Genomic DNA, 26,482 nt, shown 5'->3' with positions numbered 1-26,482 from the left:
GGGCTGGGGTTGTATGTATGCAAGCACGTGTCTGAGCAGAGAGATCAGGGTGTGAAAAGTCAGCAGTCTCATGTGACTAAGTCCCTCCGGCTTCTGGGTCACTATGACTCCTGAGAACCTCATCAAAGGGGCTCAAGTGCCCGCTTTCCACAGCTGTCAGCCGCCAGGCCCTCATCAAGGTCCTGTGACTTTCCCTCAGGCTCCTGTGGCCTCTCCTACTTCGATTTCTTGTTTCCACTTAATGTACTGTAGGTTTCTCCCCCATCCACTGAAACAGTCCCTTTTCTTCAATTCTCCCCAAGGTGTTGAAGGGTTAAGTTGCCTTTACTCAGCCTCTTAGGGTAACAATGATAGTTATTTAATCATTACTTCTAGTGTTTAGGTCTTATTTCCAAATGATATATTGCTCTTCTCACTTTTCAGTTTTTTAAGATTTATTTATTTATGCTTACAGAACTGGGGTACAGGCCATAGGTGTGGGTGAGAGGATGCACCAGAAACAGAGTGGGGAGCAGAACAGGCAGATTAATGAAGTACACTGCTGAGGGGAGCAGCGGGCAGGAGAGGTCTGCCTTGCCATGTGGGTCAGCAACCTGGTCAGGGATCGAAGTCATGCTGAAGTGGCTTTGGAGAGCTTTATAATGCGGTGCTTTAACCTGTTGCGCCACCAGGGAGAGCCCACTTTTTGGTTTTTTATAAAAATAAAATATAATTCACTGATCTTAAATTTACTCTTTATACTTTTAAACATCACCTATTGGTAGAAGAGAATTGAACTTACTTATACTCCTGCCCCATCTCCCTCCCCTCATGTACCTGTTATCATATCCCACAGTACATGGCTAAATCAATAATCAATGTTTACATTCTTCTAACTGTCATTGCAGAGGCCAGTTGTACACTGTAAATTTGTTTCCTTTCTAGAGTTAATTATTATCTTGTTTTTCACTTGTCCACTCTCCTATACATTATTTGAATGCTTTAAAACCACCCTATCAGCTCATGCTGTCTTGAGATTTTCCCTAAAATTTCAGACGTGTCAGTTAAGTGCTCAGTGCCTCCCTCGCTTGGAAACCTGTCCAGTGAGGACAGACGTGGCCACTGGCTACCTCCCTGCTGCCTCTTGGAGCTCCCTTTCTTCTCTCCCGTTTCCTTGACCTGCCTCGTCCTCCCTTATTTACCCTGATTTCACCTGAGCGTGTCTTTAGAAATTTCCTATGGAAGAGTTGCTTGAGTATGTTTCCCCTTAGAATTTACAGTACACCCCTGTAGATGCTAGCTAGATTCTGAGAACCAAATTCTTCTTACTTCACATGTAATCTTTCTTCCCTCTCTGGAAGGAAATGTCTAGGATCTTTTTATTCTTACAAATCTGAAATGTCACAATGATGTTGCAGGAATATAGGTCTTTTTTATTTGATGTGTTTTACTGGACACTCTGAAATTCAGTTCTAGGAAATTCTCTTGTACGTTTCCCATTCCTGGACTTTAAGTTAATATTGGACTTTGTGGGTCAGTCATTTTCTAAGCTTCCTTTCTCCCTCTCTCCCCCTTACATTTTTTGTCTTTTTCTCTGATGTTTTGGAGATTTCCTTCTCATCATCAACCCTTTCTACTGACTTCTCTGCATTTTTGTCATCATACAGTTGTATCCTAGCAGTCCTCCTTGTTCTCTGAATGTTCTTTTTCTAGAAAACATCTTATTTTTGGTTTATGGGTCCACTCTGTTCTTCATGTCTGTATTTGGTAAATTGGAGTCCTCAGAACAGGACCTGGCATGTACTAAGCCCTCCAATAATAATTATTACACAGTAATAGTAACATTGTTGCAGTTATAATTATCATCATCATGGGATAGCATCTTTTTAAAATGTTGATTTCTCTTCTTTTTTGGAGAAATCTCAGCTTTCTCCAGCTTCCCTTTTTCTGTTTAATGGGGCTGCGGAAGAGCCTGCTCTCATGGGGGATTTTCCTCACGCACCCAGTGATCCCTGGCAGTCTGTTTGCTCATACTTAAAAGGAGTTCACTCAGAGGCCAACTGGAAAGACTTGTAGTTGGTGGGATCAGCTTTTAGATGCTCTGGCAGAGAGCTGGGCCCAGATGTTAGTTAGCATTTCCAGAGAAGACGCCTCCATTCCTTGGCTGGGCAGGAACTGCTGGCTGCCTGGATTCTGGGGCTGGGCCTAATCTCGTGTGCTGCCCAATCCCCTTTATAGCTCTTAGTTACCCTTTGCCACTGCTGGTTCTCTCAAGTCCCAAGAAAAAGCCAGGGGACTGCTTTACCCAAATCCTCAAGCCTGGCCTGTGTGCTCTCCCTTGATTTGACTGAGCCATCATTCTCCTGTCAGGGGTGGGGCAGTGGCAACTTCTGTGGGGAGGTCAGTGGTGGTGGGAGGTGGTTTCCAGCATGTGATCACAATGAGTCCTTTACCACAGCCCTCTGGCAGCAGTCCCCACTCTCTGAGGAGTTCCAGGCATGAAGTGGGGCAGGACCTGGATGTGCCCAGTGAGGCCACTGTCCGAGTCCATTCCTGAACATCCAGGCTCAGGCTCCACTGGCCACCCCTGCCCCTAAGCAGGTGCCTCCTTGCCACCCACCTCCACATCCTCTCTTCATTGAGGAGCTGCCTCACCCTTCCTCACCAGAAGAGGGTGCTCTATCAGAAGCCCTGCAATTCCCAGAACAGTAGAGGACACGTTTGCCCTAAGGAAGGCATCACAGAGAGCCCAGATTTTCCTTGAGGTTGCCTTTTATCTCGCCTAGGAGGCAGGTTAGCTTAACCCCTGACCCATTCCAGAAAAGGATCTTCTCTTGCTTTTTCAGTTCAAGAGCTTCCCTCCCCAACAAACAGCAGATGTCAGTAGCACACTCCTGACATGTCAACAAGAAAATGTTTCCAGATACTACCTGGTATTTGGTATGGGGGTGGGAAGGTGGGGGTTCCTCTCCACCTTTGTTGAGCACTTCTGTCTGAAGAAATAATTTTTGCCAGAGAGCTATCTCCCCTCCCCACTTACTCATCGAATCTTCAAATGATGTTGGGGTCCAGTTTCAGTTATTCTTTTCGTTGCCCTGATTCTAGTCACTGCAGGATGCTATCCCCATTTTGCCCCCGGGAGTCTCAGGCCCCACCAAGTTCCCGTCCACATCAGCATTTGCCCTCCATTTAGGGTTTCCTTAGCGAAGGTTTCTAGTTTATTTTACTCGGCTCTGACTTGGAACACGTTGCTGCTTCAATTGTTTTTATGGATGGAAAAATAGAGTTATTGGGATTCAAATTCAGGCCCAGCCTGCTCCATAAGCCACACTGTGCCCCCGCCTTCCTGAGCCTTAAGGAGTTTACCTCGGGCAGAAGGCCAGAGACCCGCTTCCCCCTCCACTGAGCGAGTGAAGGAGGCATAATGGTGTGTGCTCATGTGGGAATGTGCCCCTGGGGTTCAGGGACAGAGGGAGTTCTCTGGTCCAGGGAAGAGGGGAGGCCCCTGCAGGGATGGAGGTGTGTCTGGGCTGCTCTGTGGGCACCTCCCTGGGTGGGCAATGCTCTCCAGTGGCAGGCAGAGAAGTGGTTGTGTGGCTCCTGGGCTGGGATTACTAATTGGAGCAACAGGAGGTTGGGAGGTTCAACAGTGAGTGTGCTGGCAAGAGAGTAGGTGGTTTTCGGAAGCCACTTTTGGGGATCAGGGAGAAAGGGCAGATTGTTGATGGGGGACTGAGGAGGGAGGAATGTTGAGCCAGAGGAGATGGTGGTTGGGAGGGTGGGATCACTTTAGGCTTCAGAAGCAGAGGTGTCATGTAGGATGATGAAACAAGCTATAAGGAGTACCAAGAGTTTCACAGGAACCCAACTCACATGGGGGGATGCTGGTGAGAAGGCTTTAGGATTGACTGTATAATTTTGGGTTCCCATTACAAAGTGAAAATGTGTTTAAAAAAATTAAGGGTTTCAAATGGCAACAGTAGAGCATTAAACCAAGCCTGGGACCTCTTTTGCTGTGGGGCCCCAGTAACTGCACAGATCATGTATCCTCTCATGGCTTCCTGGAGAAGGGGACATTTAAGCAGAGATTGCAGGGGGGAGGAGGCAGGCAGATGAAGAGCACATTTAGGCAGAGGGAATAGCCCACATGTGCAAAGGTCTGGCAACGAAGGAAGGTCTGATGTATTTGAGGGACAGAGATACTCAGTCTAGCTGGACTGTCAAGAGGTGAGGCAGGTCGCAGAAGAGAGAGGAGAGGACCGGGTGATGGAAGGTGGATGTGGGATTTTCCAGAAGGTATTTGGACTGGAGAGGAGGGCAGTGAAGTGGGGCCTGAGAGGAGCAAGAGGTGGGGAGTTTTCACCATGAGGAAGAAAGGCTCGGAGGTAGGAGCTACCTGTCTTCCAGCTTAGAGCAACCTCTCCCAGACAGGTGCTCGGTGTGAGGCCTTAGGCTGGACTGGAGGGAGGGTGCCCAGGAAGGAATCCAGAGTCGGATGATGTGGACCAAGATGATTGACAAGTAACTGGCAAGACTCTAAGCCTCAGCTTCTGGCAGAAAGCAGGAGGAAGACTGGAGGCCCCAGGGCTCAGCTGACTTCCAGGCAGCTGACCCCTACGCCCTTCTCTTCTCATGGTTCTTTCAGTGCGCCCCCACCTTGATAGCTGGTGTGGGCCCAGGGTGGTAGCCCAGTGTGTACAAGCTGGGTTTAGCTGAGACATGAGGGCACTGTAACTCCCAGGGTGCTGGATGCTATATGTACAAACAAGGACTATATGGCCTGCAAAGCAAACTTGGGGTATCTGGAATCAGAGTGGTTGTCACACCTTTCAACCCCACTTCTCAGTTCAGACCCCAGTTGGACTTCTAGCTGGCAGAATAGTTGGGGCGTGGCCAGGATTTCCAGCCACATTGCGACACAGACTAGAAATTCCACTTTGCCTGCCAGCTGCCCGGGGGAGGCTGTCCCTGCTCCGAGCCCCGCACCGGCCTGGGTTAGGGAGGTAGGGCTGAGTAGCAGGCTAGGTGTGGGGCGGAAGAGAGCAGGGTGTTGTGAATTGGAGAGACTAGGGGGAGAGGACTTTCTGGTGGGGGATCTGTGTGCTGCCAGAGAAACCCTCCTGAAAGAGAATGTGGTCTATGGGGATGACCTTGACCCTGGCACGACGCAGAAGATGAGTGAGGTGTCCTAGTTATGCCAGCCAGAGTCTGGCAGAGGAACAGTTTCCTGCTTTTACAGAGAAGAAACCCAAGGTTCAGGGAGGCTATAAAATTTGCCAAGATCACAGAGCTGGTAACTAGCAAAGCCAAGGCCCCAGGCTGTGTCTCAAGGACTCTGAAGCCTGAGTTCTGTCCCATGGCAGTGGCCACTGCCTGTCCACAACCACTGCCCTCAGACTAAACAGCCCTGGCTGGGAGCTATCCTGGAACTTCCAGGGCTGGAAAGAGGTGGAGCAGCCTTTGCTTATCGTCAAAAACCTTTTGATTATCAGAGATAATATTACCTGAAGGTGTCTGAGAAGTAGAAAAAAAGCAATTGAAATTGCAGGGGGATTAATGAAGGAGAAAGGCAAGAAAATGGATAAAGTCATGTGATTTTACAAAAACACAGTCTAGAAACATTAGTCATCTTTCTCTCCTTTGATGTCCCCAGCATCCACCTGACACTAAGAAGTTTCATAAATAATTAACAAGGGGATGAAGGGAAAATGCTGCTGCCCCAACTGTGTGCCAGGTGAGGGTCACGCCCAGTCAGCCCCACATGGACAAGGCAGGCCAGCATTTCTGTTGTTTTTGTAGAAGCAGCAGTCAAGGCCCAGATGCACCGTGCTGTCGGCAAGCACAGAGGACTATGTCCCACCCACCCAAGCACACACCCCTTTAGCCCAGCCAGCACCGGGCCTGGCTCCTGGTGCTGAGGGCAGCTGTGAGTCACTCGAGCTCTGTCCCTGAGGTGCCCACGGTCTGGGGACAGAGATGAGCTGCCTCTGGTGTAAGGTCAGCATGACCCCAACTTCGCTCACTGAGGAGGGAGCCCTGGCTTCCTAGTGGCCTTTGTGGTACCCGAGGTCCTTGACAGATGAATGTCGGGGCCAGGGGAGGGCATTTCAAGGTGAGGGAGCAGCATGGGCAGAGATCTCGAGGGAACGTGTGGTTTTCTTGAGCCCTCTTGTGGTTTGTTGTGGGCAGGGGCACAAAGTTAGATGAGAACAGATCACAGAGCAGAAGCAGAAGTGGCAAGAGGGCTGGGCTGGGGATGTGGGTTGGGCCCGTGTGTTGTCTCTGGGGAAGCGGCACCTGGGTGATGCCACCAGAGATGGGCTGGAGAGGCACAGGTGGCAAGGTCAGTGCAGAGGTAGTGTAACCAGGATTTGGCAGGGCCAGGGCAGGGCCTGAGGACAGAAAAGACAGGACTGTGGAGGAGGGGCAGGGCGAGAGGCATCCTGGGCTCCGGGATGCGCCTTGGGCCCTGTTACTCGGTCATTATTTGAGTTCTCTGGTAGCCTTGCTGCAGCTGTTCCTGCAAAACAGATGAGAATCTGAGGCTCAGAATGGAAAAGCCCCTTACAGTGAATCAGCAGAAGAGGAGCTTTCTTTTGAATAGCAGTGGAAGGGGCAGGCCCTCCCGCTCCCCGAACCCCCTTCTTCTCTGCAGGAGGGGCAGGGACAGTGGCTGACACACAGGGCCGGCTGCCCCAGAGCCTGACTGCCAGCGCTCTCATGTCTCTTCTCTCTGGCAGGACCAAGGAGAGCATGTACCACTCACTGACATATGCCACCATCCTGGAGATGCAGGCCATGATGACCTTTGATCCCCAGGACATCCTGCTTGCTGGCAACATGATGAAGGAGGCACAGTTGCTCTGTCAGAGGTTGGAGTCGCAGAGTGGGCAGGGGCGAGGGGTGTGGGTTTTATTGCCACTCTCCCTGCCCAAAATGCCACATTGGTGCTGCTCCTTTTGGTTAAAGGACGTGCCCCTGAGTGCTCAGCCTGTCTCTTGGCTCTGAGCCAGACTCTGAGCAGCTTCCCAGGCCAGTTCTGGTTGGAGGAAACAAATCCTGATTCTGCCACTTAACAACCTCAGGCAGGTCTCTGTCTGGACTCCACGTCCCTCAGCTGTGAAATGGGTATGACAACCATGTCATGGGGCCTGAATGACCAGTCTCTGGCTTGATGTGGAGTTGCTGTTCCTCCACAGGCCCAGGTTGAATAAGTGGGCAAGCAGGGGGAGCTGATGCTCATGGGGCACACACCCAGGCCTGGCTCCAGCCCCCCAGGGAGCCATTAGCCCTCCGGCTCTCTGATGCCCACACTGCTTGGCTGGGAAGACAGGCACGGATAGTGACATCCTGCTGGCAACTGATGCAGGGAAGCTCAACGGGGTTTGTAGCCAGGGAAGAAGGAGAGGCTGCCTGGAAGAGAATTCTGAACTGAACCCTAAAGCTGCAACAGCTCATAAAGCGCTAACTGGGGCAGAGGAAGGAAAGAGGGGCTCCCAGCAAAGGCACAGGAAACCTGGGTTGTAGGGCTGGGAGGATTTCAGTGTGTTGGGAGGGACAAGAGATGTGGTCAGAGCCCCCAAGGCCCTCACCATCACTGAATGACCAAAGGCCCCCTTCTCCTCCTCAGGCACCGGAAGAAGTCCTCTGTAACAGATTCCTTCAGCAACCTGGTGCACCGCCCCACTATGGACCAGTTCACGGAAGGTGTGGCATCTGGGAGGTTCCAGGCCCAGGGGGCAGCGGGCGGGGGCAGGGATCCTCCCAGTTGTGGCCTAGGTGCTGGGGCACAGATGGGTCAGACTTGGGGCCTTTTGAGGTGTGGCTCTCCGGTGAGGTGGGAGCAGGTGAGATGTGCTTATCTGAAGGCATCACCTGCTGCATACCTGGATGAAAGAGATGTCATGTATTTTGCTCCCCAGGCCAGAGTAGGCTTGGAATTTTGTGTTTGGGGAATTTTGTGTTTGTATGTGCGAGTGCCCTAGAGGGAAGAATGGTTCTAGAGGCTGATGCACTGAACTGAGAGCTGGGAGCTGTGGTCTGGGCTGCCCGAGGCTCGGCAGCGGTGTCTTCGTGCCAGTCATAGAGTAGCGCCAGCCAACCATGAGCAATTTGCTCTTCATTGCAGGGATAAATGGCCTTACCCATCTCAGGAGCTCTTCAGGTTCCAGCGGGAAGTAATGCAGATGATGCTATCACTCCCTCCTCCATACCTCCTGGGGCTCCCTCCCAGGACCACATCTGTAATCCTCCACCAATGTCTAGGGCCCTGTGCAACAGGACCTCGGCCCCTCAGTCTCCTCTCACCTCACCCCCATTTCAACCTTCCATGGCTCAGTTTGCTATTCCTCAGCCTCTGCGCAGCTGGCTTTTCTGGGCTTTTGCTTACAAACTCTTTCTGCCTCGCTCTTGCATTTATTTCTCAACTCACATGGCCCAACTCAAATGTTCTTTCTTCTAGAAGTCATCTCTGACTTCTGACTCCGTTATGTCCCTGTGGCTTCCCTAGACCCAGGTCATCCTTATTCATCCATTCTACCCAGCTCCTTCTTGCCTGGCACCACTGGGGAGTTGACACAGCACCTGGAGTGATGTTGAACTGGGCCAAGGGCCCTGTGCTGACATTTGGGGTGCAGGGGAAGGCAAGGGAGTGGGAAACATAAGTTAATTCAGGATAGTGCTGAGTGCTGTGAAGGAATGAGACCAGTGGTGTGTGTGCAGGGGGGTGGGATAATGAGCTGCTGACTTAGGCTCCCGCTGCCTTTTGAGAAGTGGAGGTGGGAGTATTTCACCGTAGCTTCCTTGAAAGAATCCTTCCAGGAGGCTGCAGGGTTTGGTTTTCTCCATGCAGAGGAGATCCACGCGGAGGTCTGCTATGCAGAGTGCCTGCTGCAGAGAGCGGCCCTGACCTTCCTACAGGTAGGAGCCCTTGCTAGCTCCAGACTCCAGCTAGGGTCTAGTGCACAGAAGACTCAGGCCCCCCAACAGGCCAGGCTGCTGGAGAGGTGCAGGGCTCTGTGTCCTGCACACTGAGCACATGGGATCCATCCACCACCGGGTCACTTCACCTTGTGACTGCTGTTCCCTGTGAAGGGTCACGTGGGGGCCTGTTTTTATGGTTTGTTGAAAGGATCAAACTTGATTCATTCAACTCGTGGGCTCGCGGCACCTCTGAAGTGTGGGGCTTGGTGCCTGCATTACAGGCGTGCAGTCATCACCTTCCCGACATGCTCTGTGTGCTTGTCTTCACATCCATTCACGTGTTTCCGTTCAGATCTACCTCAAAGGCCTGCAATGGTGGGGGTCGGGGTGGGGGGTTACACATAGGGAATGTGGTTAGCAGAGGCAGAGCCTGGATTTGAACCAGGCCTGACTGACTTGGAGACCATGCCCCTCGTCATTCTGGTAATTATGAGAACATGACTGCATCAATTTTACCCCCAAACCTGGGTGATGATTATAACACCATCATGTAAACATGCGTATTGGGGTGGAAAGGTATCTAAGAACTTTGTTGTTGGTATTGTTTCTTCTTAGCATTGAAAAAGAAATCTTTGGAACTCAGGTGATCAAAATTAAGTTAATCCCAGCCCTTTGTCAGGATCACAGTAATAATTGCACCATGAATGACCTTCATTTTGTTTGTTCATTCTAGCATTACAAATAATCAATCAATAAAAGCTCAGGGACCCCTTACCCAAATGGAGAACAGATAATGGGTGACTCCTCACCCTCTGGGCCCTTTCCCACTCTAGCCCCTGAGTCCCTCCCAAGCTCTACTTAGAATGTTGCATATATCATCCCTCACCCTGTCTTTTAAAAATTGTTTTCTCCCTACTCATGTTTGAACAGCATATCATTATGTCTTAGTCTCAAGATTCATCAGCCCTTGATGTGGGACTTGCTTTCTGCACTCAACTTTGTATGTGTGTAATATTATTCCCTTCTGTGCCTAAGCCAGTTTGTCCATTCTCCTCTGCTAAGCATCTGAACAGTGGTGCTGTGAGCCCACGTAAATGTGATTTCCAGCTCTGGTTCTTCCACTTGCCTTGTATTATTTTGATGAAGTACCATTGATATACAGCACTGGCTATGATTTAGGGGTTCACGCTCATACCTCTCCAGACAAGTGTTACTACACCACACCCACCACCAAAACGCCAATACTCCTCCACTGTCCACTGGACTTCTCCCTCCCCACGACTTGACTCCCCTCTTGCCTCAGAGTCTCAACTCTGCAGTCAGATTTCTAGGGTTTCTTTTGCCCCTGAGTTTTGTCTGTTTCTCTGTAGCCTACATATGAGTGAAATCATCCTGTTTTTATGGTTTTCATTATTTCCATCTAATTCCACCCTTGTTGACACGGTGGCAAGATTTCATCTTTTTCTTTTATAGCTGAGCATAACACCATGTCTTCTTAACCCACTCATCTGTCATTGGGCCCATTAGGCTGTTTCCCTAACTTGGCTACTGTGAAATGCGCTGCCATGAACATAGGAGTTTGTCTCTGCCTTCAGATATGCCTTGTTGCATTCTTTGGGTAGATATGTAGCCAGTGGTGCTTCAAGTGGCAACCGTGATAAAGCCTGCTTGTTTAAAAAGCACAGCAGTCCATATATGAGCACGCCTCTGCCTTTCCCATAGCTCCTCTGTCTAGATGAACCTGTTAACCAGCCAGGCCTCTTTATCTGGTCTTTCTCCAGACACCTAGTTTCTGTACATGTGAGGTGGTAACCAGGGATGTCTCTACCCTAAGCATTTTGGAGGTCTTGCTTCATGAAAAAGACCCTCATCTCTAGTGCTAGGGGTGGGCAGGCCTGCTTTGGCTGACCTCTGACCTCATCCTCCCTCAGACAGCTGGGCCCAGGGAGGGAGACAGGCCCAGAGCCCGTATGATCCCGTGCTACCCTCCCAGGCCCGGAACCGAGCATCTCTCCCCCACAGGATGAGAACATGGTGAGCTTCATCAAGGGCGGCATCAAAGTTCGGAACAGCTACCAGACCTACAAGTGAGTGCGGGAGCCAGCAGTGCTGAGGGGCCTGGGACCCTGCCTCTCCTCCCTCAGGCTGCCTTTGGGAGGAAGTACTGGCTGGAGGCGGGAAGCCTAGAATGCCACATGATATCACACAGAGTGCTGCCTCAGTTTTCTGGAGTCATTTCCTCCTGGTTTTCTCAGTGTATCTTTCACCTGGGCTCCCCCAGAGCTTGCTCTGTGCCTGGCCCTGTGCTATGGAATAAGACATGGATTATGCATAAGCAGCTTGGTCTGGTGGGGAGCAGGGGTGGAGGGGAGTCTCAGTCATATGGAAACAGCAGCTGAAGGCTCCCATGAAGGCTGCCTTCACCTCTTCAGCACACTGGGTGGGGTCCACACCCCTGTTCCCCTAAGACGCTGGCCCTGGCATTTAGCCCTGAATCAAGCACTGGCTGTGTCTGTGGATGAAAGGATGAAAATTTGGTCCAGAGCACTTTTACCCAACAGAGCACACGATCCTTAGATACAATTCCTGAATGTCCAGTGTCTTCCCACAAAGCTTGGCATTAAAATTTATTTCTCATTGAAAGTTGGCTTCAGATTTGAGACTGTCATCTTCATTTTCTCCCATTTAATGTGACCATTTCCCTGAAGAGATAGTGTTTGATCTCTAGGTATTGCTGGGGTATATGCTGGGGCATATATAACACAACGTCTATGTTGGCACCATCCACCTTCTCTGGTGGTCTGTGAAAGGGTGGCTACTTGTCCCTCTGGTCTCATCACCAGCTCCCAGAGTGATGTTTCCAAGGCACAGATCTTGTCAGGTCACACCCAACCAACTCCCAAGGCTCCTCTTGCTCTAAAATGAAGTCTCAGGTGGTCGCTGAGTCGCTCTTGGGAGTTCTTCCTACCCTCCTAACCACATGCCCCACCCCATTCTCCCTCGTACACTTGCACTTTCTTCTTCAAACATGCCAAGCTTATTCCTACCCCAGGTCCTTTGGACATGCTGCCAAAATACATTTCTGTGCCAGGGAAGGCCTACTTTGCTGCTTAAGTTTTCACTCAAATGTTAGCTCCTCAGAGAGGCAACCCCTGAACCCCAGATTAGGGCAGGCCCTAGGGTTCTCTTTGAAATCCTGAGTGCCATCACAGTGAGAGTTGCCTCCTAGCAAGAGAAAATTAGCTTGATGGCTTTGCTCTCTGCCATCCTTGGGTGCTAGGCACAGAGAGAACTTACTCATTGTTGATTGAAAGCCCTCAGGATGCTCATGCCCTGGGAAGGAGGCAGATGCATCTTTAAAGCCTCTGTCTTGTCCCAGGTTGAGCTCTGTGCTGTTAGTAACCAGAAAAAAGAAAGTTGAATTCCAACCAAGAGACTCTGGAAACTTCGAAAGGAGGGGGTACTGAAGTTAGACCAGTGATTCTCCACTGGGGACACTTTTGCCCCTGTAAGGCATTGGACAATGTCTGGAGACATCTTGGTTATTGCAGTTGGGGTTATTACAAGTGGGGTGCTGTGTGAGGATGCTCCTGACATCTATGGGGTAGAGGCCAGGGATGCTGCTAAACATACTCTTCTCCCCTCCCCCTCTTCCACCCCTAGCTCCATGGCTCCCAACCTGAACAGAGCATTACCCAGCCTAAAATGTCAGTAGTGGCAAGGTTGAGAAACTGTTTAGACAGAAAGAGGAGCACAAGCCAATGTCTGGGTGTTGGACAAGGCAGGTGCACTAAGGCTGATGTGATTGAAATTTAGGGGCAGGAGTGTTGTGGTGGGAGGTGGTAGGAGATAATCCTTGAAGATCAGCTTTCTGGATCACTAGATGTGTTACAAATCCACCACAGGGATTTGTAAGTTCTGAGATCAGCTAGGAAAAGTGGGTGACCTTAGGCCAGGCTGGCAGGGGACTCAACCCCCAACATGTGCCTGACATGAGGCTTTATACCTCTGCAGAGAGCTGGATAGCCTCGTGCAGTCCTCACAGTACTGCAAAGGGGAGAACCACAGGCATTTCGAAGGTGGAGTGAAGCTGGGTGTTGGAGCCTTCAACCTGGTGAGTGGGAGTCCCCTGCCCATATCCTTGGTCTCTGAGCTCGAGGTTAATCTCCCTGCATGTCTCTGCACCATACCAGGTCTCTGGGGCTGTCACACCTGGCCCTGTGTGGCCCTGGGACTGGAGACCAAGCAGACATGTTGCCCGTGCTGGGGCTCACAGCCAGGGTGAGGGTGGTGAGGGTTGGGGGTGGGGCGGGACTGGCTCCATTGTCCTTTCTGTTCATTTCTTCCCACAACAAGATGGCAGCTTAAAACCCACCACGGGGGGAATATTTGTAGTACCAGAGACTGACAAATGCAAAATCAAGGCTTTTTCCTCCCTAGAGACTTGAAAGTTAAACATTGGCAGGGGTGGGGAACTCCTTGAAATGGCTGATGACCCACAGGGGTGAGGGAAGCAACTCTGGGAAGGTGTCACAGAGCAGGCAGGCAGGGAACTTTCCCAAGCATGGCTGGACATTCCAGTCAGAAGGAACAGAGTGAGCTGGGGCAGGGTGGCTCAGAAGCCACAGGCCTGAGTGCTCAGCGGCAGGGGAACTGCTCAGGGATTAGACTCCTGGCACTGGGTGGCCTGGATCTTTAGAGAACTCGCGTGTGGCAGGGAATAAATGGGGGTGCATGGGGCTCTCTCCCCTCCAGGCAAAGCCCGTTCGAGGAGTGGGCCTCGGGGTGGGGGTCTGGGCCCACTCCGGTTCCATGTTCCTCACATGCAGAAAGTGAGTGCAGTGACCTGTGTGCTAAGAAATACTAGCTTCGAGGATGAAGGACCCCCTGCTCTCAGGAACTAGCTCCACCCCTGACGAGCTGAGGGCCCTGGACACACACTGTCACTTCCCTGTGTCCCTCTCTCTAGCTGTTAAAAGGGGCAGGATCCCTTCTTTGAAGAATCTCAAGACCAAAATTTGAGATTCAGTGCCATAAGAGCAACAATAGCTACCTGCAATGTGCAGTTCTCAATTTGTGCTTTACATTTATAACTGCGTCCATCTGCACAGCATCCCTATGGAGAGGGGCTGTGATTCCCATTTTATAGACGAGGAGACCTAGAGAGGACATATGACTTGCCCACGTGACCCAGCTGGGTGTGGTGAGACTAGGACTCGGGCACAGTCTGCTCCTGTCACACTACAGGCCTCTCTGTGTGGGGAGGTGGCTTTCCAGGAAACCTCCCTATGAGCATTCTGGAGATGGGGCCTGCACCCCAGCTGCCCCCAGGACTGGGAGGCCTGGGTGCCCCTGCCCCTTCATGTGCCACCTTGCCTCTGTCCTTGCAGACGCTGTCCATGCTGCCCACGAGGATCCTGCGGCTGCTCGAGTTTGTGGGGTTTTCAGGAAATAAGGTAACCAGTTGCCTCTGGAGTCCTGGGACCATGGCATAACTGAATGCCAGCCTCTCCTAGCCCCCCCCCCCCCCCCCCCGATGAGGCCAGTGCTCTGTGGGCTTGTCTGCTCTCTCGGCCGTCAGAGAGGGCCAGTGATGCCTGCGTCTCACAGCTGAAAGGTGGCTCTGTGTGGTGGCCTGGGTGACACTGAGTGCAACAGGTGTCAGGAACCTGGTTCTTCTTCTCCCCTGGGGATACCTTGAACAAGTCCTTCTCCCCTGGGATGTTTTATGTTTTACTTGTTCGGGAGATGCCCCAGGAAGCCTGCCTGTGCACCGAGGGCAGAATCCTGAGGGCTTCAGCATCCAGAGGCTTCACTGAGGCCAGAAACCTGAGCCCTGGCAGCAGGAGAGGAGGGCTCCCTGGAGGAGGAGGCCTGTTTTAGATAAGGAGCATTAGCTGGAAGTCAGAAGTAAAGGAGCAGTTCCTTCTTCTGGGACTCTGAGCAAGGGGCTGTTTTTTAAAGCTGGGTCCAAGATTCTCAGAACTGGACTTTCTCCAATTTTTAACATGCTCAGACCTCTATTATTAATCTATTATTTTTCTCAACAATGACTCCAGCTATTGAAAGGAAACAGTGTGATAACACATAGGAAACCCATGTTACTGGCATGATAAGAACATATCATCATAAACACTACAGAGAACAGGCATTTCACAAAAGAACAGCTAGCCCATGTGGTCTGCCAGGGCTCTGAGCACTGGGCTGCTGCTCGGTGAGCCGTGGAGCATAGAGGGATATCGGAGCAGAACGAATGCTAGCACGAGGCCCGGCTTGTTCCTGACCCCTCTGGTGGGGGACAGAGAACTGAGAAGGCAGACCCTCAACTTGGTATTCTTGCTTCCTTGTATCTGTCCACAGGCCTCTAAAATCTTGGTTATCATCTGTGCTTCACAGCCTGGGCCCAGGGAAGCACTTCCTTCCAGTTTTGTTTTGTCTTAAGAAGGTCCTTGGCCCAAGAGTTGGATTTCAGGGTGATGGTGTGAAGGAAGGCACAAAGATGGTATGGGCTACATGGCCAGGCAGAGGTGAGGAGGGCAGAGTAGGAAAGACCTCCTGTACCAGCTCGGATTTCATCTTTATATGAACAGGCAGGGGGAGGCGTGGAGAGTTTGAGGCAGGGGTGGGGCAGGTCAGATTTATTGAAAAAGCCAGAATGAGCTGGAGGACAGATGGGACCAAGACTGCAGACAGTAGACAGGTAGATTCTGGCTCTTTCTCCTCTCTAACCAACCTCTGGAGCCTTCTCCAGGAAACCTTCCCAGTCTGCACCCTTAAGGCCCCATGGAGTCCCAGGGATTACCTGCCTCAGGCAATGAATGAAGGGAGGAATGGGGGTGGAACTGAAGGTGAGGGAGGGGACACCCAGACCAGTTAAGCCTTCACCCTGACCTTGACAGCATTGACCCCTTCCCCCAGGGTGGCCGCAGCACTGAGGGGCGACTCCTTGTCCCCCCCCTCGTGGCCATGCCCTCACACTGCGAGCTCGCATCCGCGCCCTCCCCTGGGTCCGGGGTCGGCCTTGGGGGGCTCAGGCTGTGCCCTCTCCCCCAGGACTACGGGCTGCTGCAGCTGGAGGAGGGTGCGTCCGGACACAGCTTCCGAGCTGTGCTGTGTGTCATGCTGCTGCTGTGCTATCACACCTTCCTCACCTTTGTGCTAGGTAGGTGGACCCTCGGCCAGCCGTGCTGGGACTTCTGGGGTGGGGCTGACTTTAAGGCCTGCTCTGTCCCCTGAGACTGGGACTGGGGCTCTAAAACCAGAAACAAGAAAGCCACTTTAACCTCACTTCCTCGCAGCATGCCTGGGCTGCAGCTTCAGTTTCCTCACCTGTGGGGGGGGGGGGTGGTATACCCACCTTGCAGGGGCTGTGGGGACACACTCCTAGTGACCTCTGTGTGCAGCCTGGAGGCGGGACTCCTGCTCATTGAGCCTGTGGACTTCAGGGGCACCGCCCACACTGTCTTACTCCTCCCATCACCCTGGAGATAGAATTTTGACCTCATTTCACAGAGTGGAAAGTGCAGGCTCTGCGAAGCCCCTGGTAGAAGGTTGCTGGGAGGCTCCAGGGGCCAACGGTGGTGACTTTTTGTTGTCCTGCCCTCCACCACCTTCAGGCACCGGGAATGTCAATATTGAGGAGGCAGAGAAGCTCTTGAAACCCTACCTGAAGAGATACCCCAAGGTGAGTCTCACCTCTTGCTGGACCTCTTGCTGGACACTCTCAGTCCACGTGTGCCCCGTGGCCCACGTGGACCCACATGTGTCTTTGCAGGGTGCCATCTTCCTGTTTTTTGCGGGGCGAATTGAAGCTATTAAAGGCAACGTTGATGCAGTGAGTAGTGGGGGGGCAGGCAGATGGATGCTAGAGGTCCTTGGGGTCTCCCTGGACAAACACAGGGACAAGGAAGACCAGGAGGAGAGCCCAGGTCTCTCCTGGGCCAAGCCGAGAGAGGGGTGGGAGAAGCACTTCTGACTGAGGCAGAGTGGGAAGACTGGGAGGAGGTGACCGTCAGTCTGATTTGACAGGAGATCAAGCTGGTGCAATTGCTGAGGTGGGAGGTGCTAGTGTCAGGCACAGAAGTGGTTGGTTAGACCCGTCTGTTTAGACTGGCACCTGGCAAGTGGGGGAGGCTGGTGCCTTGGTCTGGCTGGGGAGTTTGGAGGGCCCAGGTGGGTGGGACCCATGATTGGGAGGACCAGAGCCTGAACAAGGCCAGGACAGACTGGACATCTTGGAGGCGGGGTCTCCGGCTGGCTCTGGCTGTGGTTCATCTGGCAGAGGATACCCCATGTCCAGCCACTTCCTGCGAGCTCCTGGGATCTTTGGAGCTTGCTCTGAGATACCCGCATCATTTGACCACTTTAATATTAACACTTTCCACTGCCTGTCCTGCCTCCATAATAGCTCTGTTGTGTCCTTTCATTTTGTGACTTAAGCACTGGAGTCCTTCAGAAAAGAGCAATGACTAGGGCCAAAGTCTTGGAAGATGTAGGGGAAAGAACCAGGACCAGGAGCCAGCTTGTCTGGCTCTCCTGACCCCAAGGTTGTCTCAGGGCGGGAGCACATGCACTGGAGGAGGCTGGGCCTGCTGTGGGGTGGGAGTGTGGAGAGAGGGGGCGAGGGGACACCCTCCCAGCTGACCCCCCAGTGCCCACAGGCCATCCGGCGGTTCGAGGAGTGCTGTGAGGCCCAGCAGCACTGGAAGCAGTTCCATCACATGTGCTACTGGGAGCTGATGTGGTGCTTCACCTACAAGGGCCAGTGGAAGATGGCTTACTTCTACGCTGACCTGCTCAGCAAGGAGAACTCCTGGTCCAAGGTGGGCTCACGCTGTGTGAGGGGGTCCTTGGGTACTCAAGCTAACCCAGACTACCCACAAGTCAGGGTTCGAACCCCTCACTAAACGCAGAGGTCTCTGCTGGAATGCAGACAACTATGAATTCTAATAGTTCTCTGGGTTGGAAGGAACTAATGGCCAGGAGGAGCAGAAAAACTTGAGAATTAAAACTAATTTATAGTGTATGAGTCAACCAGGGACAGAGCCTGACTTGTGCCATCTAGGTGCCTAGAGAACAGCATTAGCTGGACATGTGCTGTTTCTGCACCATCCAATATGGTGGCCACCGGCCGTACGTGGACATTAGTACGTGAAATGTGCCTAGCCCCACAGGGAAATGGGATGCTTTAAATTTATTTAATTTTAGTCAGCTCAAATTTAGATTTTAAGAGTCATGTGGGGACACTTAAGAGCTGAGAGAACCCCCAGGGCAAAGGCACTGGAGGCAAGGTGCTGCAGGGCGTTTGGAGTCACAGGTGAAGGGCTTGTGAGTTGGGGCACAGGAGGACTTGGAGGGCCCCTTCCTGCCACAACTCACTCATTGCCATCTTTTTGAGGACACAGACTGTGATGTGGCACGGAGCCTGGTAAAGTAAGCCAGCAAAATCAGCATGCGCCCCGAGTGCAGACGGAGAATCATGGGGAGACAGGCCTGCCACGGGGGTTGGGGGTGGGTGAATGGTGGTTGCTTTTCAGTAGTGTGCCCCCCCAACACGACAACTGGGATGTCCAAGGGGCTACGACTTGGAGTTTAAGGAGTGACGGGGTTGGGGGGGAGGCAGAAGAGGAGCCAGAAATGCATGTCATGGAGGGGCCTGGGTAGCTGCTTGAGTCTGACGGGGTGGGGGTGGGGGAGACACTTGGTGTTTGTGGCTTAGATCTGTGCTTCAGAAATCCCTCTGCAGCTACTGGCATGCACAGGTCAGGTCCTGTTCTAGGCCAGAGCATACAGCAGGGAACAAAACAAAGAACCCACCTCAAGGTCCATGTTCTGGTGGGAAGAAAGGCAAACACAGAAACACGTTGAGGTGCAGCATAAATGTAGGAAAGAAAAAGCAAGGGTGGTAAGGCTGCAGGCAATGATGGGTGGCTTGTGTCTGTATGTGGTGGTGGAGGGAGGCCTGTCTGAGAAGAGACCAGGGGGAAGTGAAGGAGCTGGCCACGTGGATATTCAAGTGAAGGACAGTCTGCAGAGAGCACTGTGGATGGGAGGGCAGAGTGGGGAGTTGGAGCTGAGTGACTTTGATGTGCTCTGGAAAACAGCCTGGAGGCCAGTGGGAAGCAGAGGGGGCAAGGGGGAGTTAGAGAGGACACTGGGAGACTGGAGAGGCCTGAGGGGGTTTTGGATTCTATCTTAAGTGTGATGGGCAATCATGAAAAGATTTGGAGACTGGATGAACAGGCTCTGACTTTAAAAGACCAGAGTGAGAGGGTATGGGAAATGGCTTGCAGGGGGCAGCTGGGAGATCCTTTAGGAGACCCCATGGACTAGGACAGTAGAAAGACATCATGGGAGGCTGGAATGGGAGTCAGGGTGGAGGCTGCTGCAGTAATGGAGGTTAGGCAGAGGGCAAGGCCAGAGGCATTCGAGAGCTAGACAGGAGTAAAATCGGGAGGACTCAGCGGTGACTCAGTGTCAGGGTGGGGGAGAGAGCGAAGGCAAGCTGTGACACCCAGAAGTTAATGGATGGATGAGGATCGGGCTTCAGTGAGGGGAGATTCTACCCACCACACCTGTCAAGAGCAGGATTTCCTCCTTTGTAACAGCAGACTGAGGTGTGGAGAGCAGAGTGGACCTGGGAGTAGCCCTGGCCTTGGCAAGGGTGGAGTTGCCAGGTGGAGGTGGCTTTCCGCCCTCTTCAGAGACTCCATTCCAGGATGTCCTGCTCCCGTTCCTCCTCCACCCCCTTAATTTCTTTGTGGCTTATTGATGGGTGGTTCAGCAGGCGCTGTAGTTCAAGTCCTGGCCACTGGAGGGAAGCACAGAGCCAGGCTGCTCCTGGCTTTCTGGGAAAGGGGCTTGGCTTCAGGTGTGCATTTCTAGGTTGGAAGAGGGGTTCTCAGCATAGCTGCACCTTCCCCGCCAGGGACAGCTGTAGGTTCGGGGGACAAGGCCCTGGTGTGAAGCCACCTGACCTGGGGGTGAGTCCCAGCTCTGTCCCTAGCAGCTCTACAGTCCCAGGAAGCGGAGGTGGGGCATGGATTCCTTTCTGGCACCCTCTGGGATAGATTGAGCAGATGTATGTCAAGTGTAGGGCACGCAGTGAGGTGCTGTTCACTGGCTGGCCTCACCTTCTTTTCTCATTCCTTGCCTATGCTGCCTATTCGTGTCCGACTAGATCACATCTCTGCCCTTCCCTGGCTTTGCCAAGCTGTTACCTTGCCTGGCAAGTCCTGTCTAGGTTTCTGTGACTCTTCTTAATGGCTTTCAAGGGCTCATGATGAAGTCATCGCTTCCCAGAAGTCCTTGCCCTTTTGTCTCCACCCAGGCCCAGCACACCCTCCCCATCCTCTGGGTGCTTGTCTCCCTCCTTCACAGCGGAGTGGTATTCTGAGCAGAGTTCATGTTCCACACATACACGTCTTTCCACAGAGTCAATCTATTTGCTGCTTATCAAACACACACACAGGTGATGGCAAGTTACTGGCCAGGCTGCCCTTCCAGGTGTGTGGGTTATTCCCACACAGCAGGCAATCTGTAATTACAAACTTAAACATTTCTCTAAGTCTAACATTCCCCAACACTGTCACATGCAGTCAACTATTAACAAACCAAAGTCCAGGCAGACAAGGCGCCAGGCCGGGCAGAGGTGTTTCTGGGCTCCAGCCTGGGCAGGTGAGAACGGTGTAGCTGCGTGGCTGCTGCCCGGATGAGTAGTGCACCTCAACCAAAACGGTTTTATGTAGTGATGCATCTGCAATTTGCTTGATATCTAGTTGCCATTGTTAAACTGGTGTTTTTTAGAGCCTCTTTTTTTGTCCAGGATCAATGTGTCTGGTGGTTCAGATAAGGCTTCAGGAAAGTCTTCCTAGTTCTCCTGGAGTGTTATTTTATCACTGTATCCATCAGGCCATTTGGCAGTTATCTTTCTTACTTGCCCCAAAGAGGGCTTGTGCCTTGACATTAGTGACTCCATTCATATGTTGGACTGAAGTTATTTCATAACTGATTAAGTAGTATGAGCCCATTTGAATAATAAAATGCTCTAGGAGTGCGGCCTCTTTGACATGGTCCCTCCCACGTTAACTCAGCTACTTCTCGGTGTCCTCCCTGGGGCTTGGGTTGTATGAACTGCTGTGTGCTCAGCCATCACAGGCCTGAAAGAGATATCTGTGCCAGCTGGGCTGGGACATGGTGCAGGGCGGGGATGGGGGGTTATTGCTCACCTGACTGCCAGTCTATCTCACACAGGCTACCTACATCTACATGAAGGCCGCCTACCTCAGCATGTTTGGGAAGGAGGACTATAAGCCATTCGGGGATGACGAAGTGGAGTTGTTTAGGTGGGTCCCACCATTGCATGTGCCACATCAAGTCTCAGCTGGCTCTGCTTGCAGCCACCCTGAGCTGTGGGTACAGGGAGGAAGGCGGTGGGCTTTGTCATCTGGTGGTTCTGTGGCCCACCCCTGGCTGGCCCATGGGCCCTCCTTCCCTTCCACCACCTTTTCTGTGAGGGACCTCACAACTAAGTCCAGCTGTTTCCTGGGCTAGATGGCTTAGGCCTGAAGGTCAAAACCACATCCGGTGACTGTGGCAGAAAATAGAGGGGGGGTGCGGGGGTGGGGGTGGGGATGAAGCTGTGTGGTGAGGTCCCAGATGCGGAGGCTCACCTAGCTGCATGCTGCATTTTACTCTGCCCTAGGAGACAGCTTGAGGAGGCCACAGCACGTGTGGCAAGGGCTACTTAGAAGATTGAGTTATGAAGTCCAGGAAAGGCCCTGCCTTTCCCTTGGGTGTTAGTTACCTCTGTGAAACTAGTCAAACTGTTGTTGAGCCCTCTAAAGTAGGGCCTGGGAATGGAGTCGAGAAACTAGAAGGCAGAGCAACCCTGCCAGCTCATGTGGAGGATCCTTGCCTAGTCACAGGAAGTGGTCAGATCACGGGGCAGAAAGTGGTCAGGTCTTGGAGCAGTGCTTGTGAAATAAGGTCACAAGCTGAGAGTCCAAAACTTACATAAATAGAGAAACTGAGGGCCCAGAGAGAGCTCAAGCAGAAGCTGGGCAGGTTGGGGTCTCTCAGCCCTCTATGGCATTTTCTCACCTTCTCCCTGCTCTTTCACAGAGCTGTGCCAGGTCTGAAGCTCAAGATCGCTGGGAAATCTCTACCCACCGAGAAGTTTGCCATCCGGAAGTCCAGACGCTACCTCTGTCCCAATCCTATCTCGTTGCCAATCCCTGCGCTGGTGGGTAGGAAGGTCTTACATCCCTGCAGCTCAGTATGGAATTGTGGGAATTAGCTGAAAGCCAGAGACCCCAGGGAAGTGGATGAGTGATAGGACATTCAGGGTCCTGGGGATTTTCACAATTCACCTTGGGCTCAGGGGGTAGAGTGCAGATCGGTCTTGTCAATCCCAGCCTCTAAGAATGTGCTGGTCCATGGGAGTGGGACGGTGAGGCAGGTGCTATCTCATGGCAGAGGAGGGGTCTTCGTAGACACCTCCACACCATAGTGTCTCAACTCTCAGGTAGAGGAATCACTTAGTTGTTTGTGTTCTCACCGTGTTTTCAGTCTTATCATGAACCCTGTATTAGAGCAACTTTTTCTGAGACCTGGGACCATGTAACTGTCACCTCTGACAGGATAGCAACAGCAGACATTATTACTGGGCACTTGCTATGTTCAAGACTTCTCATTCCTACTTCCTGTCCTACTTGGCCCCCACAACAGCCCTCTGAGCAGGTGCTAGTGGTGTCCTTGTTTTACAGATGAGGACAATAAAGCCTCATATATTAGAAGAAAAAGTAGAAAGATATTTATAAGTAGATAAGACATAAGTTGAAAGATCAAACAAGTAGTCCAGATCTCACATAAGTCAGTCAGAATCTAAAACCAAAAAGTTCAGATTTCGAGTCCATGTTCTGAATGTCAGAGAAAGTTTCAGTTTGCTAAGAACTCTGTTGTTATTCAGATAGTAAGCCAGTCAGAAAATTAGAAAGGGCACTGCTTCAGAGACCACATCTTTGGGTCATTAATTGTTGAACCTTGGCTTGGGTTCCCTTCTTTTCATGTAAAATGGAAATAGTTATATCTACCTTGCCTATTTCAGTTATGAGAATTAGCTGATAAAATGTGAGTATTTTGAAATATACAGCAAAGCTATTGCCAGATGTGGGGAAGGGTGTCATAAGGAAGGGCAGGGGAAGCCACTATACCAAACATGTAGAAGAGAATTTATAATCTGCAAAATACAACTTATGCATAGAATAATTTCCATGATTGAATATATTTGACTAAACAAAGTTTATATACTAGAACTTCTTGAAGCTTCACTATGTTAATGTGCATGGGAAGTCTCCAAGAAGTTTGAAGATGCAATTTTTCCCTAATTTATTTGGCACAGAACCCTTTTGTTGATGGCACATTTGCTAACTTGGGACAATATACTGATTAAGCTTAAATTCTCTCCCTAGAACATAGTAAACAGAACCATAACAATATCTTTCTAGAACTTTATACATACAATTCACTTTCACATCATCTTTTGGTTTGATAGTTTAGGAAATGCTAGCCTACTAGAAGTACTATGGATGAAATTTAATTTTGTGTTTTAAGCCTAGAAGTCAAGGCAACAGGATCAGGATGTCTGATATTTTTCATGATGGGGACATAGTCTTAAAGGTATTGGAAATTCTTAAGTGCTTAGTATGGGAAGAGGTTGGATAGAGAGGTGGTAAAAGTCTGACATCTGTGGAAATAGTGAGCAGAAACAGCTGAAAACTGTTGGCAGCTTTAAGTGCTACAGTGAGGGTGTGGGTCCATTCTAAATTCTCACTGGGCAAAGAATTGCCAGGCAAGATTAGAGATAGAAGTGCCTTAAGGAATCCTCTGATCTGCGCTGCCCATTTTACAGACGGGGAAACTGAGGCCCCACTGGAGAGGCAATCTAGGACTGATTTGCTCCCCTGCCCTCAGGAAATGATGTACATTTGGAATGGCTATGCTGTGATTGGGAAGCAGCCGGAACTCACAGATGGGATACTTGAGATTATCACCGAAGCTGGAGAGATGCTGGAAAATGGTCCAGGTGACTAAACCCCAGGCCCATTTGAACCACGCTGGGTCAGACCACCAATCTTACAGTGGAAGGTTCCTTAATCAAAACTGTCCATCCTTATTTCTCTACCATGATAACTGTCCTTTGCTTTTCTAGACTGAGTGAGGTTCAATGGCTGTTCCCCCCAAGAAGCTGTCCCTTGTCCCTCAGGTGGGGCCAAGGCCTCTTCGGGGCTCCCACAATACCTGGGCTTCCTTCAATCAGTCCTGACCTCATTTTACTGTCGTCTGACCTCATTTTACTGTCGTCTGACCTCATTTTACTGTCGTCTCAGAATCTGCCCTTCCTTCTCATATGTGCGCTCCCTGAGGATAAGGGACCATGTGTGAGTGGTCTCTTGTGTCCTCAGGACCCAGAGATAGACCCAGCAGAGTATGGGCTCTGTGAGTCACTTGCAGAAGTAAACAAGCATGTCTTCTTCCTTTACTTCCTTATCCTTAGAGAATGAGTACTCAGTGGATGATGAGTGTTTGGTGAAGTTACTCAAAGGCCTGTGTCTGAAATACCTGGGCCGTGTCCAGGAAGCTGAGGAGAATTTTAAGAGTATCTCTGCCAAGTAAGTGCCTCTTTGGCTGCTCCCACTGCAGGTGGCCTGCTGCTGGGCCAGGCTCTCCTGAGTAGAATTTTCAGGTGGCTCCATCCTCTCACACTCCTGACCCCAACTGACCCCCTTTTACTACACATGTGCTAACTTCTGCTCTGTGCCAGCATAGATAATTCAGACCTCACCGCCCCCAGGGCCACCAAATCACCCAACTGCAAGCCCATCCACACCAGTTTCCTGTGAATGGCACCCAGACATTGTATTGATAGTTCAGCGGAAGGCAGCAGGGAGGGTGGGTCAGAGACAGACAAAAGACAGACGAGATTCCATTTAAATGCACAGTTCCACCTGGAAAGTCGGGAGGTGGATGTTTGGGAGCTGAGGTGGAGGATGCTACAGCCACGACATGAGCCGCAGCTTGTCAGGGCACTGGGGCTCCAGGAGCAGAGGACTAGGTGCTATGGATCTGAAGCCTTTCCAGGGCTGCATGGTAGGAATCTTCCCAAATTGAGTTCAGATCAGGAAGACCCCACAGGAAGGGCTGGGAAGACTCAGGAGGAGCCTGAAGAACATCTCAAGGGCAGGGCCTGCTAGCCATGTCCTTTATTCTGCAGTGAAAAGAAGATTAAATATGACCACTACTTGATCCCAAATGCTCTGCTGGAACTGGCCCTACTGTTTATGGAGCAAGGCAGAAACGAAGAGGCTGTCAAACTCTTGGAAACTGCCAAGTAAGGCTTGGGTAGCCTCCTCCTGTCCTTTCCTCCCCTTGGAATTTAGGAGCTTCATGCAGCTGCTTCATGCAGAGGAGCCCAGGTAGCAGTGAGGGAGGGTGCTGGCAAGGGCAGTGTGGCAGTCCGGAGGCTGTCCCATGTCCCTGCTAGCCTGAGTTGCCCAGGGTTATATATACCACAAGCCAGCTGCGGGGCTGATGCGAAGACCCAGCTCTCTGCCTTTAGCCCAGGAATCTACCTCTTGAAACCACTCCTTCAAGCTTGAGGCTCCACCAGGGCCAAGAGTAGTCCTGGAGGGTATGAGACCAGGGATTGGCCATTATACCCCCTTTCTGGGCAGGGCCCAACTGTTTGTTTGAACTCAGACAGGAATTCAAACTTTTAAAAACTTTCCTTGGCTGGTGGGCTTCCACAGCTTAGGCTGATGAGGAAGAACAGCCACATGTCTGATTCTCTGGTGTCTTTCAGGCAGAATTACAAGAATTACTCCATGGAGTCAAGGACACATTTTCGAATCCAGGCCGCCATACTCCAAGCTAAGTCTTCCCTAGAGAACAGCAGCAGATCCATGGTTTCATCAGTATCCTTGTAGCTTTGTGCAGCACTCCCAGGCTGGAAGACAGACAGCTGGACAGAGCTCCTGGAAACATTTCAAAAAGATCCCCTCCCCCTGCCCTGCCTTTGGGGTCACCGGTGCTCCCGTGGGATGGCACAACATAGGTATCCATGTAGAAGTGCAGCCAACATTTTCAGTGTGGCCAAGGGCCTTTGCCAAGGACTGAGCAGGTAGAGCCCTCTGCCTGCCTGACCACACATACGGGTACTTATTTTTCACTGTGATGTTTAAAAGAATGTATGAACAGTTTACATTTTCCTTAGAAATACATTGATGGGATCATAGTTGGCTTAAGGAAAAAAAAAACAAAAAACCACCAACTAAGCACCTGTGAATCTTTGTTTTAACCCATACTGATCTGGAGAAAATTCTCTAATGCCAAGGCCAAATTACTTTTCAAACATCAAGACCTCAGCTTCTGGAAGGACCTTCTTGTCAGAGAACTTGAGGAATATCCAGAAAGGTCTGTACCTTACACTTAGAAGCTTCTTGGGGTTGGGCACAAAGGATGCACACAGATACCCGTTACTTTTTATACTTTGTTTCCACTCCCTTTGTAACTTCACAATATA

The 26,482-nt window shown here is 51.3% G+C and overlaps 1 protein-coding gene across 3 annotated transcripts in view; it reads left to right on the top strand.

Annotated features, from left to right (window-relative positions):
* Positions 1 to 26,482, top strand: part of TTC39A (tetratricopeptide repeat domain 39A) — a 26,707-nt gene extending 225 nt beyond the window's left edge. The window contains exons 2-17 of one of the 3 annotated variants that reach the window (XM_012722314.1): positions 6,720 to 6,851; positions 7,610 to 7,686; positions 8,831 to 8,898; positions 10,924 to 10,988; positions 12,916 to 13,015; positions 14,292 to 14,357; positions 15,955 to 16,063; positions 16,518 to 16,585; positions 16,676 to 16,735; positions 17,562 to 17,723; positions 21,154 to 21,245; positions 22,024 to 22,144; positions 23,875 to 23,986; positions 24,458 to 24,572; positions 25,175 to 25,291; positions 25,763 to 26,482. In XM_012722314.1, coding sequence (XP_012577768.1) covers positions 6,720 to 6,851; positions 7,610 to 7,686; positions 8,831 to 8,898; positions 10,924 to 10,988; positions 12,916 to 13,015; positions 14,292 to 14,357; positions 15,955 to 16,063; positions 16,518 to 16,585; positions 16,676 to 16,735; positions 17,562 to 17,723; positions 21,154 to 21,245; positions 22,024 to 22,144; positions 23,875 to 23,986; positions 24,458 to 24,572; positions 25,175 to 25,291; positions 25,763 to 25,886 — 1,588 coding nt within the window. In that variant the 3' untranslated portion in view covers positions 25,887 to 26,482. Of the gene's footprint in view, positions 1 to 6,719; positions 6,852 to 7,609; positions 7,687 to 8,830; positions 8,899 to 10,923; positions 10,989 to 12,915; positions 13,016 to 14,291; positions 14,358 to 14,524; positions 14,560 to 15,954; positions 16,064 to 16,517; positions 16,586 to 16,675; positions 16,736 to 17,561; positions 17,724 to 21,153; positions 21,246 to 22,023; positions 22,145 to 23,874; positions 23,987 to 24,457; positions 24,573 to 25,174; positions 25,292 to 25,762 lie in introns of those variants that run through there. The other 2 variants (XM_012722315.1, XM_012722316.1) reach the window with 2 other exon arrangements.

The sequence above is a fragment of the Condylura cristata genome, unplaced genomic scaffold (assembly GCF_000260355.1).
Source record: "Condylura cristata isolate star-nosed mole 26May11 unplaced genomic scaffold, ConCri1.0 scaffold00008, whole genome shotgun sequence".
NCBI lineage: Eukaryota > Metazoa > Chordata > Mammalia > Eulipotyphla > Talpidae > Condylura > Condylura cristata.
This window is presented reverse-complemented; position numbering and strand designations above follow the sequence as displayed.